The 13745-nt window shown below is 37.0% G+C and overlaps 2 protein-coding genes and 1 long non-coding RNA gene across 3 annotated transcripts; 1 reads left to right on the forward strand and 2 right to left on the reverse strand.

Annotated features, from left to right (window-relative positions):
* Positions 1-1594: 1594 nt before the first annotated feature.
* On the forward strand, positions 1595-3751 carry LOC141912875 (nuclear nucleic acid-binding protein C1D-like). Its single transcript, XM_074804299.1, has 5 exons — positions 1595-1740; positions 2655-2721; positions 2838-2893; positions 2986-3142; positions 3464-3751. Exons 1-5 carry the CDS (start codon positions 1618-1620, stop codon positions 3700-3702), a joined length of 642 nt encoding a protein of 213 aa, XP_074660400.1. The 5' UTR covers positions 1595-1617; the 3' UTR covers positions 3703-3751.
* A 932-nt stretch (positions 3752-4683) lies between these two features.
* On the reverse strand, positions 4684-11725 carry LOC141911569 (uncharacterized). Its single transcript, XM_074802592.1, has 10 exons — positions 11650-11725; positions 10708-10821; positions 9549-9637; positions 9298-9404; positions 8011-8714; positions 7694-7832; positions 7478-7562; positions 7326-7374; positions 7132-7232; positions 4684-7040 (listed from the first exon to the last, which is right to left on the reverse strand). Exons 1-10 carry the CDS (start codon positions 11723-11725, stop codon positions 6894-6896), a joined length of 1611 nt encoding a protein of 536 aa, XP_074658693.1. The 3' UTR covers positions 4684-6893.
* A 161-nt stretch (positions 11726-11886) lies between these two features.
* Positions 11887-13490, reverse strand: LOC141912169 (uncharacterized). Its single transcript, XR_012620131.1, has 3 exons — positions 13417-13490; positions 12197-12276; positions 11887-11933 (listed from the first exon to the last, which is right to left on the reverse strand). It is a non-coding gene; the product is annotated as an uncharacterized LOC141912169 (long non-coding RNA).
* Positions 13491-13745: the final 255 nt, after the last annotated feature.

Consider the following 13745-nt stretch of genomic DNA (forward strand, 5'->3'; position numbering starts at 1 on the left):
AGTTTTCCTGATTTTGCCTAGATTTTTCCAGGTTTACCAGGTCAGTGGCCGCCCAGTTCAAGTAACATTATTTTCAAGGCGGTTAATGAAAAGATGACAGTCCAAGTATAGCGAGTTTGAGTGAGAAACGATTGTATGCGCAATGAACTATGCAGGATTAATTAATTCCAATAGCAGGTGCTTAAATACTTACCATCTCTAAGTATAATCCCTTCCTGCTTATTGCCAGCATGATCTCCAATTGTAGCGTTACTGACCACTTCGTGTCGCGTTTGTTTTGGAACGGGAGCCTGTTGGGCTTGATGTTGAGCAGCCATAGCGCATTCTTCATAAATCTAGTAAACTATTAAACATGTCTCATCATATAGGCCTAAGCTCACGGTCGATGTAGCTATGTTGCACAATTGCAAATCAGATGACAATAGGCCTATATCTATTTGTGAAATATTTTGCTTTTCATTAGCCTAAGTAATTTCGATGCTATCAGATAACGTATCCCACCAATTCGACTGCTAATCTTTTAGTTCACAAATGCAAATTCTTCTGCAGTCTTTCATAAGTCAGCTGTCAATGAGAGAAAATGTAAGCCTCAGCTTCAGTTTTGCAGGTTAATTTAGGGATGCCAGGGGTGTTGCCAGCCATCATGGGTGGTTCGTTTAAATTTGAAATGGGAAGTTTTAGCATTTGAATAGGGCCCAAGCCTATATTAATTCTATTCCAAACGAAACAATAACATATGAAATGGCATCCATCACATGACGAAGGAGAAATTCACGTTCAAGTAGTCCTACTGCATTCTTTCCTTGAAACACTACATACTCTAGATCAATAAGTTAGTGACCTAATCATTGGGGCAAAGCTTTTTATAGTCAGATCGGTTCATTTGTGGAAATATCCAACTGTAAAACTAAATAAAACCACTAACAGGTTACTGATTAACACTAGGCTTGTACCTGGTAAAGTAGGCTTGTCTAGAAATAGGCCTACTATAATAATTTAGAGTACCGGTATGGTTATTCTGATTAAGAAGGCATGATATTACAACAAGGGTGGGTTGATCAGGCCTGATGCCCTATGGTGCTGATCACTGTCGAATGTTGAAGTGATCAAAGATGGAATTAATTTGATTTTTTGAATGAATGCTGCAAGTGCAAGATCGATAGGGGCTTGGATTGAATGTCGTCAACAGAAAGTAGGCTCGACATTATAGCAGGTTACATTTAGGTGCAGTAGTTATCATGATGGTGTGTGATGGTTATCAAGCTTACTTATTAAAATCTGGCTGGGCTCTAACGTAGAAATTTCAGATAATTCTTGTGCAGAATACTCTCGAGCTGTCATCTCGAGGATGACAGTTAATGTAGCGAACGTTTTATCAAGCGTAATTCACCACGCAAACTTAGCGAACGAAACGATCCTGGACTGTTTTCTGGAAGTTTTGCGTTGATATCGAACCTTCAAGGAATCAGATTTGATATTTTAGTTAATTCACATCCATTTTGATATCAGGATGTATCATCTAGTGTTTGTGAATAGAAGTCGTATTTGCGTCGTTTCGCTTTTTCGCTTCTGCACAAACGTTATGGTCCGTCAATTTCACACCACAGGCGCAGCTCTATGAAAATGGACTTCCCCGCAGAACTGAAAGATAAACTGGCTCAATTCGACGACACCCTGTCTCAATTAGATACTAATCTTCAGCCGCTACTAAATACCCCACTGACAGACTTACACGCGAAGGTATTTAACTAATTTTAAAGCAGCGTTGACGAGAAAATATGGTTTTCACGCCGAAGTTGCCGTGAGCTACGTCATCCCGGGATACCCTCGCCCGTGTTTGGGTTCGAATCCCAATTGCTGTACTCGTACTAAACTGTGTCCTATCTGAATTACTTTGTAGTAACGGGGCCCTCTTCGCAATATTACAGATAAAGTAGACCTATAGTATCTGTCATTTCAGCCGTTGATATAAATGACAATATTGGTCTGCTCTAATTTAGCAGACTCGGGCTAGTTTCAATAAATAAATCATGGGGGTTGGGGTGCAAGATAATCTTAGGGAACATTTTCAGCGCATGACATAAGAAAATGTAATGGATGTAAACTGAGTGTTTCTGATAGTTTGGGGGGTGCGATTCAAGAATAGGGGACTTCAGCAATATATATGTAGTGATAGTAATCAATTAAGTAATAATATTAGTAATCGATAATGATGATATATAATGATAGTAATGTATATAGTAATTAATGATGATTAGGGAACTAAACCTAACCCTAACCCTAATCCTAACCCTAATCCTAACCACTAGTCCCCTATTCTTGAATCTTACCGTTTGGGGGGTAGGCCTAAAGCTTTTACTCGAAATGTTTTGTTGAAAAATATGTGTTTTGTTTTAATGAAATAATTGTGGGTTAGGCTTTACCTATTAGTCAGTAACCTGTCTGTGGTTTAGTTTCATGGTCAAATATTTTCACAAACCACGTATTGGTTATAAGCCCATCCGATTACGAAAATTCTGCCACTTCAGCTGTCAGTACCAATTAGTAATTTGATCTTGCAGTGGCAAACTTTAGATTGGAATATGGAATTGTATCCAAATTATCGATTGATCTGCCATTTCATTAAACTAATTAATTCTTACCTTTCACTGTAGGTAACACCTTTGGATGCTGCTAAAGTGGATCTGATAGCTGCCTATGCGTTAAATTCTCTCTTTTGGGGTAAGTGTGTTTTTGGAATACAACCAAATAACATTTAGGTTATGATCCACCATTTTGGCAACTTCACTCTTGCTTGATAAAATGGGTATATTTTTCTGTTACGTTTTCATTTGTAGTTTATTTGAATACAAGGGGTGAAAATCCGAAAGAACATGGAATCAAGCAAGAACTTGTGAGTTTTGACACGACGGAACATGCTAATAGGCCCTAGTATAACTATTGAAATTTTCAGACTAACATGAAACATTTTTTGCTCTTTTCTAGGATCGAATACGTAGCTATATGATGCGAACGAAGGAAATACAAGATAAAGAGAAGGCGCCGAAAGTTGACGCTCCAGCTGCAAAACGTTTTGTGAAGAGTGCTCTGTGGAAGGCTGCGCACAAAGCTGCTAAACCTGATACGCTAGAAAATTCTCAAGGTAATTTTCGAAAATGATAGGAATTCTTATACGATGCCTGGTATTAGAGGCAACTAATTCCTCAGAACAAATAAGGCATTTAGATATGTTAATATGTTTTAGATATACCTAATTATTTTCTGCAAACGAATGAGCGGATACCGTACCATTAGTTCTTCAGGGGCAGATCTAGGGTCTGATTCAGGGAGGTGCGCACCCCTGGGCATAAATTTACCCCCATGTGTCTATCAACCTGTATTAATCCTTGCACTGAAACAACTCGGATCGGAATTAGTTAAGCTAAAAAAACCTTAATGTCCTATTTCATGTTTCTTCGTTTAGAAGATTCAAATTCAACTACTAGTCAGTGCAGTGGTGGGAAAAAAGAAACAGACACACAGATGATTGAGGAAAAATGTGATAAACCAGAAAAATTGACCAAGAAACCTGCAAATTCAAGTGGCAAATCTCGAGACACAAGAAAAGTAGGGGATAAACGAAAAATTGAAGAAAGAACAGAGATACCAGAAAAATCACAAAAGAAATCAAAGCCCAAAACTAAATCGAAATCTAAGAAATAACATTTAAGATATATTTTCTATTGAAGGCGAAATAAATAGTTTTTCTGTATTTCATTTTGTTTGTCATTTAAAAACTTGCAATAAGGAATAGATTGAATGGTTTTGGCTAACTTCAGAAGGCATACCTTTATTTTAGAGTAATGTTTCTGCCAAGAGAATCTTCAGAAGAGGTATTGTCGGGTTCCTCGCTGCGTTCGCCTTAGATCTGATAGGGCCTCTTGACATGTTGGAAGAAAGTTTGTTTGATTTCAGCGTGCATCGATATAGTTAAACCTCGTTGATACGATTCTAAAGATGAAACCCGCTTATTACGATGATTTACAGCATGTTGCAGCTACGATATCTGTATATCTATCAGGATTATCTGAAACCTGTTGAATACAACAATTTCATTGTTTCCCAAAAGACTCGTATAAACAAGGTTCCGCCGTACTATTCTCGCACTAAGAGTGAAATGACTTAAGGATTTTTTCACTGCATTGTTTTTGTCAAAGTCGAATGAACTCCCAGATGTAGCTTTGAATTTCCTCCATCAATACATGCTTCCAAAAATACCTTGGCTATTTCGGCAAAGGAATAAAACATTTGTACTTTCAAGTTATCCATGGGGAATGAAGTGCAAATTTTAGTAGACCCCTTCCTTGTAGGGGAACTATTTGTGCCAAAAAGCGACCATAAACATGGAAAGAGATGACAACATGATTGGAGAAAAATGTGAATTTCCATTTTATTAGAGGATTTTTCTTCCAAAAATCTGCGCTGACAAATAAATTAAATGATTAAGTGTATAGATGTACATATCAAATATGTTTATGTATAACAAACGATGCATGATTATACAGATAATACACTATGCTTATACGCACCAACAAGGTTGGGAGTGGTAAAAATTAACCATTTGGACAAACAACCAACCTTATTCAAAGGAATGTTGAGCAATTTGATATCAATTTCCAAAGAATGAGCAAATTTTAGATCATGTCCATCCATTTTTTGGAGATCGAAAACGACTGTAACCCTAATAGACACACATTGATCAAACCAAAACATGGCTTCATGACTACTCAAACATTCTTTTTACTGTCAATCTTCGAACTCGGTGTTAAGAATATACCATGAACAACTTTCAAGGACTGAAACATAAAACTAAAACACATTATTTATCTCTGGAATCCTGCCCGTGTAAACCCAATCCATTAAAAAGTCAACTCTGTTTAGTATAAGATTAAGATTTATCTCCAGCTTCTGCATACAACTTACTGTCTGTATGTATTGGCAGACTTGTTATAACATACAACAGACGGATGTCGCCCATAGCTGCCAAAGAAGTTTTATACACATCTCTACCTACATGTATGGGGGAAAGGACTTAAATAAATGGGAAAAGGTAGATGCTTTCCAGATCAAACAATATTCATTGTAATAACTGATGAATCGCAGTACATAGCTTGATTTGTACTAATGTGTTCCTGATAAACATTCTTTGGCACACCCCAGTCATTAAACACGCAAGCACATAAACTATAACGTAAAATTTTCAACTCGTATACTAAACTCTGAAGTTTTAGCAATATCAACAATACAAACAAGACAGCTTTTAGAAACTAAACTTGAAATACCGGCAAAGCGCAAACTATATCTTAGATCATCGAAATTTACACAGTAAAATTTGCTAACCTATTGAAACCAATAACCGGCATACAAATACATAAATTTTCAGATACACACATAATAATAACACATATTGATCATGATGGTATTGAAACCATACTCATCATAAATCTATAACATAGACATCTTAGCACAGCTTTTTACAAAACTAGTTTTCAATTGCATGTGTATGAGAAAACACCATGTGAATTAATACTAGGATTCCAGGTACACCATGCCCACTTGGGAAGTGGATTCAAATGCTCAACAGTCGAACAATTTCAATATTCAATGCCCCAAAAACCAATGACCTTGAAACTCACCACAATCATAGAACATGTCAGCAGCTACGATTTAAAATTGATTGTGATAACAAAATATGCCTCGTTACCAATTCAATATGGAAATACTAACTTATTCTACTTTTCAACACCCCCTGGTAACCATATGCTAAACCAAATGACCTTGAAACTCAAGACAATCATAGAACATGTCATGAACTACAACTTTGCAATTGATCATGGTAACAAATTATGCCTAGGTACCAATATAATAAGGATATACTAAGTGATTGTGGTAACAAAATATGCATAGGTATAAATATAATATAGAAATAATAAGTTATTGTATTATTCAACGCCCCCTGGTGGCCAGATACAAAAACCAATGACCTTGAAACTCGCCAAAATCATACAACACGTTATGAGCTACAACTTTTCAATTGATTCTTGCAACAAAATATGCTTAGGTATCGATATGTGGAAAAACTTTTTCCCACCTACGAATGAGTACTGATGACACCAAGATGGCCGCCAATTGCGTCATAATTGGCTGATCAAAAATACCTGTCAGTGTCAGGTATCAAACATCCCTTTCCAAATTGCAATGAGAAATAGCAAACCAGTAGGAAGCTACAGGACTCAGAATTCGGATCAAAATTGACACTTTTGGGCACTAAAAAGGTCATAGGACGGCCATCTTGAGTCCGATCGACCCAATTTTTCTTACGCTGATGGGCCCTTGGGGGATTCAAATATATACGAAAGATCAAAGTAATTGATCAAAGCGTCTTCAAAATTTCCCTCAAAAAGTTCAAAAATGTGTAAAAAGTGCTGATTTTGACAAACAACAATGGCTGCCAGTCGGATACTGACAGAGCCAGTTTTTGGGCTGAAGATGTGTCTAGGGTAGATACATGTGTAACCCAAATATCAAGACATTACATTGAAGCGTCTTCAAAACTTCCCAAAAACACTGGATTCCGTCTACGGACGGACGAACGGACGGACCACGGATGAAAAGTAAACGCAATAGCCCGCTGGGACTAAAGTCCCAAGTGGGCTAATAATAGCAACTCAATATTTAAAAATACATTGTACAACTAATTCATTAATACTACTGCGTAATCCAGTCAATAAGGCTTATTACAGTATGCATAAATAACTTCAATCTGGGACAATTTGTGACCATGAAGGTTTATGGGGGGGGGGGGAACTATGGTTATTGCACGTTATTTGAACTCTTGTTTCGGACTAAATGCTTTAAGTGTCATCATCACTGCATTGGCTGGCGGCCACAAGAGCATCAGCCATGCGCTCTTCCGCTAATTCATGGGACGTTTGATGAACTTCCATATAAATTTTGACTAGGATTTCAGGAAATAACACCCGAAACACATAATCCATGTACTGAAAATGTAACGAAACAATTTGGTCACAGTGGAACTACAAATGTACTGGTAATCTTTCACAGGTTATACGATATTGTTGTCATGCTAACCTTCATGTGTGTCTGGCAAAACATATGTAATAGTTGTTCCATTATGCAATCACCTTGATCCTCACTGTATAAAGTGACTGGCACTTGATAAGTCAAATTACCTGAAATGAAATAGGCAAGTGAAATACCGGTACATGGATATTTGAGTTATCGAAATAGAAAATTGTTGATCACAAGGCCTCATTTTTACTTACGCCTGTCCTTTCCACCGTTCTTGTAGTCTTCATGACGTCGGCATTTAATCTATAAGTATTCGCAATCAGAATTACCGGTAGATTGACTCAATGCAAATATCACTGAAAACTAAGTTGACTAGCTTGTATTTGATGAGGAAAAAAAAGAATACCTTTCCCTGGAAAATGCTCCTCAAATATTGCTCATTCTTTGTAACCAGATAAGATATTTGCTGAGCTTCCAACTGTGAAACCTCTCTGCAAGTTAAAACCAGATTATCCTAAATCATTGTACGTAATTTGCAGATCTTAAACACCCTTCTCAGAAAAGATCCAAAGTCCATCTTTCAAACATTTATTGAATAATAGCAATGACAATGACTACTAACTTGACTGCTCGTATATGCATCATCATTTCATCTACTCGATCTGGTTCAATGGTGATTACTTCAGGAGATGAAAGATCTTCAATTATCGTACATAGATCTTCCTCTCGAACGCATTCTGCATTACTGCGGGATAATGACTCTATACAAAAATCAAAGCTTTCTGTTAAAATTCCACAATTTTACGCCAAAATCTAAGGCTAATTCAGCCCTTAGAGATTTTTAAATATTCGGTTCACTAACAACAATCCTGCTCTGTATCAAAACTAAATGGTTTACAAATGGGAAGGTTGTAATCAAAGAATCATTGAAAAACTTACTTCGGATTTCTTTAACGACCGATTTCCTCCTCGGCTTTGGTGGAGCAATAAAAGGAAGATCATCTTCTTCTAACATCGTTTCACAAGACCTCTCGATAGATCTCCGGCTCATGTCAGATACTTCGTTATTATGCTGCATTTCTGCAGTGCTGGCCACAGACTTCTTCGATGAGGTATTCTTTTGGCATGAAAAATTCGACGACGGAATAGTTCTTTTTGGCTCGGATTTAATAGAGTTCACTTTTGACCGCTGAGATTTTGTGGACAGAATGTCCGGAAGCTCGTCTATGGCCAAAATATCGTCAGCTTCATTCGCTGGTGACTGATTGTTGTGCGTCATTACATTATTGTTCGTTTCTTCCGTTAGCGGTTTCATCTTTTTAGGTTTAGTTACCGGTGCGCAATCTTTGTCGACTTTTCTTTTGGTATTTTTAAGTGGTTTGAGTTGATTGCAATCTGTACGGTCGCCTTTCAAATCGTCAACAGAGGACGTGATATTCTTTGATAAGGATTCAAAAATATTTGCGACTCCGTTGCGATTTTTCATTTTCAATGAACCCCCCAACACTGAAGAGGTAGTCGCAGCTGAAGACAAGTCAGATGAACAAGCGCTGGAGGTAGCTTTGTCATTGCTATCAGACATTTTCCCTCCCTTTTTTGACTTTGCAGCTCGTTTCGACAACTTCGGCCCACTGCGATCAATACTGGAAATATTAGGAATTAAAAGAATATGAATAAGTTCTAACAGTTTTGATGATACACAAGTTATAATCAGTCCCAGAGCTAAAAACGATATAGAATTTTGAAAATCAAACGAAACAGGCATTCTTATGAACTGAAGCCTTGCGTTAATCACATTATTCTACAATTGAAAACAAACTACTTTCCAATATAGAACTGAGACAAGAATATTGGAATAGTCAAATCCATTCAAACACCCCCCAAAAATGTGTACATATATATGCCGCAAAGTTATTCTGTCATATTTCATCAGTATCTACACTGCAGATAAAAATCAATATTTGTAAAAGCCAAAAACATGCAACATGCAATATAATGTTTTAACACAGATATTTCGATACTCGAGTCTTTGCTCACGGCAAAAATCAATATCATTAGATTTTCGCTGATGATGAATATTAGGAAACAGTTGACATATGGCATATCATTTTGATCTAAAATCTAACTGTTGGTTTTCATCATTTGTAATTCATCTACACTACCAAGAATATGTATATATTTATACTACCCAGTAATCTCATTTATCAGTACTTAAATAGCACTCACATATTCTGCAATTTCCTTTTTTGACAAATCGTGTTATTTGGAACACATGTTTCTTTCATTTCGACTTTTTCCATGTCTTCGAAGTAAGCACTAGTTGTTGGTTCAGTCTATAAAACAATTGATCTAATCATTCAATACATATCGAAACCTTCATTACCTAACCTAAAGATTTGAAATACTGAAATCATTTTTGTGCAGAAATATACGTAATTATCGGTGACTTTCAAATATGAAACTTCCTGATTGCTTACCATTGCAGCTGTAGACCTCATGTTCATGCGTTTCAGGACAACGACAACCAACTTCTCTCGAAATATCGAACAAGCATTCAATTTCATACCTGCACAATAAGTTTTGAAACTAGAGGTCCTGGGACACCACGCCACCACACCATGGAAAAATGCCTGATGACCAGTCAATTTTAATCTAGTCAACATCCCCAGGTGGACAAATACAGTAATCAATGAACACGAAACTGACACCAATTGTAGAATGTATAATGAGCTATACAATTCTGCAATTGATTGTGGTTACAAAATATGCAAAGGTACCAATACATATGGAAATAGGCCTACTGTATCATTCTGTTATTCATTGCCCCCTGGTGAACATGTGCAAAAACATACAAATGTACCTTGAAACTCACCATAATCATTGAATGTGTAATGAGCTACCAATTTGCAATAGATTGTAGGTATAAAATATGGATATGTACAAATATAAATGGCAAAATTGAAAAAAAAAGGAAATCAAGACCTATAACAGTGCTAACAGTTATCAAATATCAAGACTGTAAGTTAAAACTGGTGGATATTTTCCTAAAAGAAAACTTTTTTTGATATCTACACATGTGGACTGATGAGACAATAAAGGCTACCAATAGTTTGATAAAAATTTTTTGATCGAAAAAACCTGTCTGATATGTTAAAGATCCCCATAACGAATTGCAATGAACAATGGCAAACCATTAACAAGCTACACGTCATCAAATTCTGGCATAAAAAATGACAATGTTTGGTACAAAAAAGTCACGCACAGCCATCTTGCGTTAGCTCAACCAAATCTATCTGATGATAACAGGCCCGAAGGGTATACACATGTGCTGATTTTAGTGAATATCAATGGCCGCCAATCGGCTATCTTGATTGTGACGAAGGTAGATTCATCTACAAACCAAATCTCAAAATGATCCGTTAAAGCTTCTTCAAAACTTCCCAAAATAATTGGATTCGATCTTCGGATGGAGGAACGTACAAAAACTGATGAAAAGTGAACGCATTAGCCAGCTGGGACTTAAATCAAATTAAGGAAAATTGTGATGAATGAGTTATATGACAAAGGTCCACAGATGGTGGAAATGACCAGATATTTTGGTTTTTTTGGGTTTATATCAAATTTGATTTCTCATACCTTGCTCGCTTCCATCAGATGAGTTCTTGTCAGCAGTTGTATGACTTCTGGTAAATAAACAAGCTTGCAAATCCGGTTTCAACTTGAATTTGTATAATGCTTCAAACGTCAAACCTGAAATTCATTACAAAATAATAACAGTTTTCACTTGACTACAATGCTATGTACGTAGCTATGAATGAAATCATCCATATGCATGAAAAAATGCCATTGCAATAAACTTAGCTTTTATGTTCACTCATTGATCTTCATGTGCTGGGATTTTAGAGGGGCTATATTCATTCATTTATCTACCATTGTGGCCAATGAGCCCCCAAGATGCAAAACTCTTTGTAGGAGGTTTGTGGTCTCCCAGAAACTTTATTTTGGTCCAGTGTACTGCACTTCAAAGCCATTATCACAGTAAGTATTCAGAGATCATCGCTATCTATTGACGTAGAGGGCCAGCAGATTTTCAGAGGAGTCAACGTGAAAAATAAAGAGGTAGCCACCTCTTTGAAACCCTCTGTGTAGGACACTGTCACTTCAATTAATCTAATATACCAGGGCTCGGTTTCATAGACTGAGTATCAAAGTTATCCCTAGGGGTAAATCCTCAATCCGGGTGATAACCACCGTAGTAACAATGAGAAACCATGGTTATAACTCACAAATTTCAAAATATTCTCAGGTATTACTTTTCTTCCACATCTATGAAACCAAGCCCAGGCGTGTATCTTTATGGGTATAGAGCAGGGGCGGATGCAGGGGGACTTATGAGACTTGTACAAGTCCATCAAAATTTTTCTGGGTGCCCTTTTTCATTTTGTTAACAAAGATAATTGGTGCATTTCAGTGCAGGAGTACGCTTAAAGGAGTGACCTTTTGGGATGTAACGAATCCTTCAAAATTGACCTCTAGACCCGCTCCTGTAGAGTACATAGAAGTTTGAAATGTACGAACCTGATTTGATTTCGCAGTATTGGTCTTTGTTATCGATTGGTCGACGTTTTTTCTTTTCTTCGTCATACTGTTGCATGCGGCGATTGAGCACTTCTTTTAATGTTTGGTCAAAATCCTATGAAATTAAACTATCGCCGATTAGTTACTGTAAAGTACACTCCTACCCCTTTCCTTTATCCGGCACTGTCCCAGTGTCTTACATCCGTATCTTCGATTGGTCCATCCGATTTCAAAAGCTGGGGCTGCTGCCACACTTCCACTTGAAAAACCTGGTTTTTAGATACCTATAATTATGCATGAATATATTTCTGATTATTGAAGATCAATAACAAATATTAAATAATCTACCGGCCAAAATAGTAGGACTGTAGCTAAGTCTGAAAAATGACCTAAAGCTGCAAAATTTTGAACATCTCCATTTGTACACCAACAGTTAAAGCGGGATTATCATTTTCAGATGTGGGCACACGCCGGTGTGAACTGTTGAAAGCTCTGTTAGGTCTAAAGATGCAGACTTTTTCAAGACTTGATATCAGCCGTTTAATACCTGCACGAATCTTGTTTTCGTATTATACACCATCATGCAATCCTCGCAAAAAGGGGGCAATCCAATCAAACTTTCTCCATCTAAAAAATGAATGTTATTCACGTTTATCTTGTGAAAATATGATTTTCATTTTTAATTTGGCAAGTGATGTTTTACGGATATGGCTTAATTCCAGTAAACGCTTTGCTGATAACTCATTCTGATTGGCTAATTAACATCATGTATGCACACTGAGGTGTGTGACTTAGAACATTCAAGGAAAGTGTTGAGATGAGAGTTAGAGAAAATAGAGCAGTAGGGCCTATTTGAACCTGGGCTAGCATTTTGACAACGTCTTTCCACAAGACCCCTGAGGTGCCTTAAATTCCCTCTAACATTTTAACTACATGTAGCACTCAACCTAACCCTAAAGCGGACCCTTACCCCATTCCTAGCTCTAAACCGGATCCTCTAGACCCTATCAAAACCCTGACCCTAACCTCTAGGCCTAATAAATAGCTTCATCATTTTCGTAAGATTACCTTATATATGCCGAGTATTATTAGTATATCTTATTATTAGTCAGTCAACCGTCTGTGGTTTAGTTTCACAATCGGATACTTTCACTGATGCCCATGCGATTATAAAAGCTTACCACAAATGATTAAGTAACTAACTTATCTAGATTATATAGGCCTACTAACTGAAGGTCAGCAAAATAGCATTAACTGGAATAATGCTGCATCGGCAAAATATCCACTTCCTTATAGGCCGAACTAGGCTGAGGCCTGCATTGAAGAATTTATAAGGTGACCCAGTTTGGTTTAGTTCAATTCTAGATTTTGATAAGATTAGCTCATCTCCAATATTTAAATAAGAGAGAGAGAGTACCAATGAATGTACTGTAGGCCTACCGATTTTCTAACTAGAGACTAGCCAACTCTCATTTCTTGATCCCCTACCTTCTTATCTACCTGGTACTTGGGAACAATGACTAGGTAAAATACAATACAGGGCCACCTAAACTGCAGTCAGAACACTTACATTCTTACCAGGCTTGCAGTGGCGTTGGAAGTGTAAGCGACTGCAACAACGCAGGGGGCTAATAATGCAATAAAGTTAATTGATTTACTCTTTTTTAGTCAGCGTTCTTTAAGTCTTTCTTTTAGTAGGGGAGGTTTACGCAGCATCTATTCTTCTTTGAAATAGAGTTATTGGTTATCCCCTATATCACCACCTACGCTTTAATGCATTTCCTCAATAAATCTCTTCCCAAAAAATGAAATCATTAATTTTCGCGGTATGAAACAGCTGTTTCAGCGATTTATTTTATAGATTGTTTACAGTTTTGATGCAATACTTCACATCCTGATATCCACTTGCGATAAACTTAGGCGGCTCGAATCCCTAATCTATTTAGTAATTAACCCTTTAAAGAGTTTTTAGCAATGAATCGTTCCTGCTTCAAGTAATAGGCCAGAGCAATGTAAAATAAATTTCGAATGATGAATTGATAGAGATGATTAAAAGCAGACAGTTGAGTTGTGGATTGGTTGTGCATAAAAATGAG

This window comes from Tubulanus polymorphus, chromosome 1, assembly GCF_964204645.1.
Source record: "Tubulanus polymorphus chromosome 1, tnTubPoly1.2, whole genome shotgun sequence".
In the NCBI taxonomy this organism is placed as follows: domain Eukaryota; kingdom Metazoa; phylum Nemertea; class Palaeonemertea; order Tubulaniformes; family Tubulanidae; genus Tubulanus; species Tubulanus polymorphus.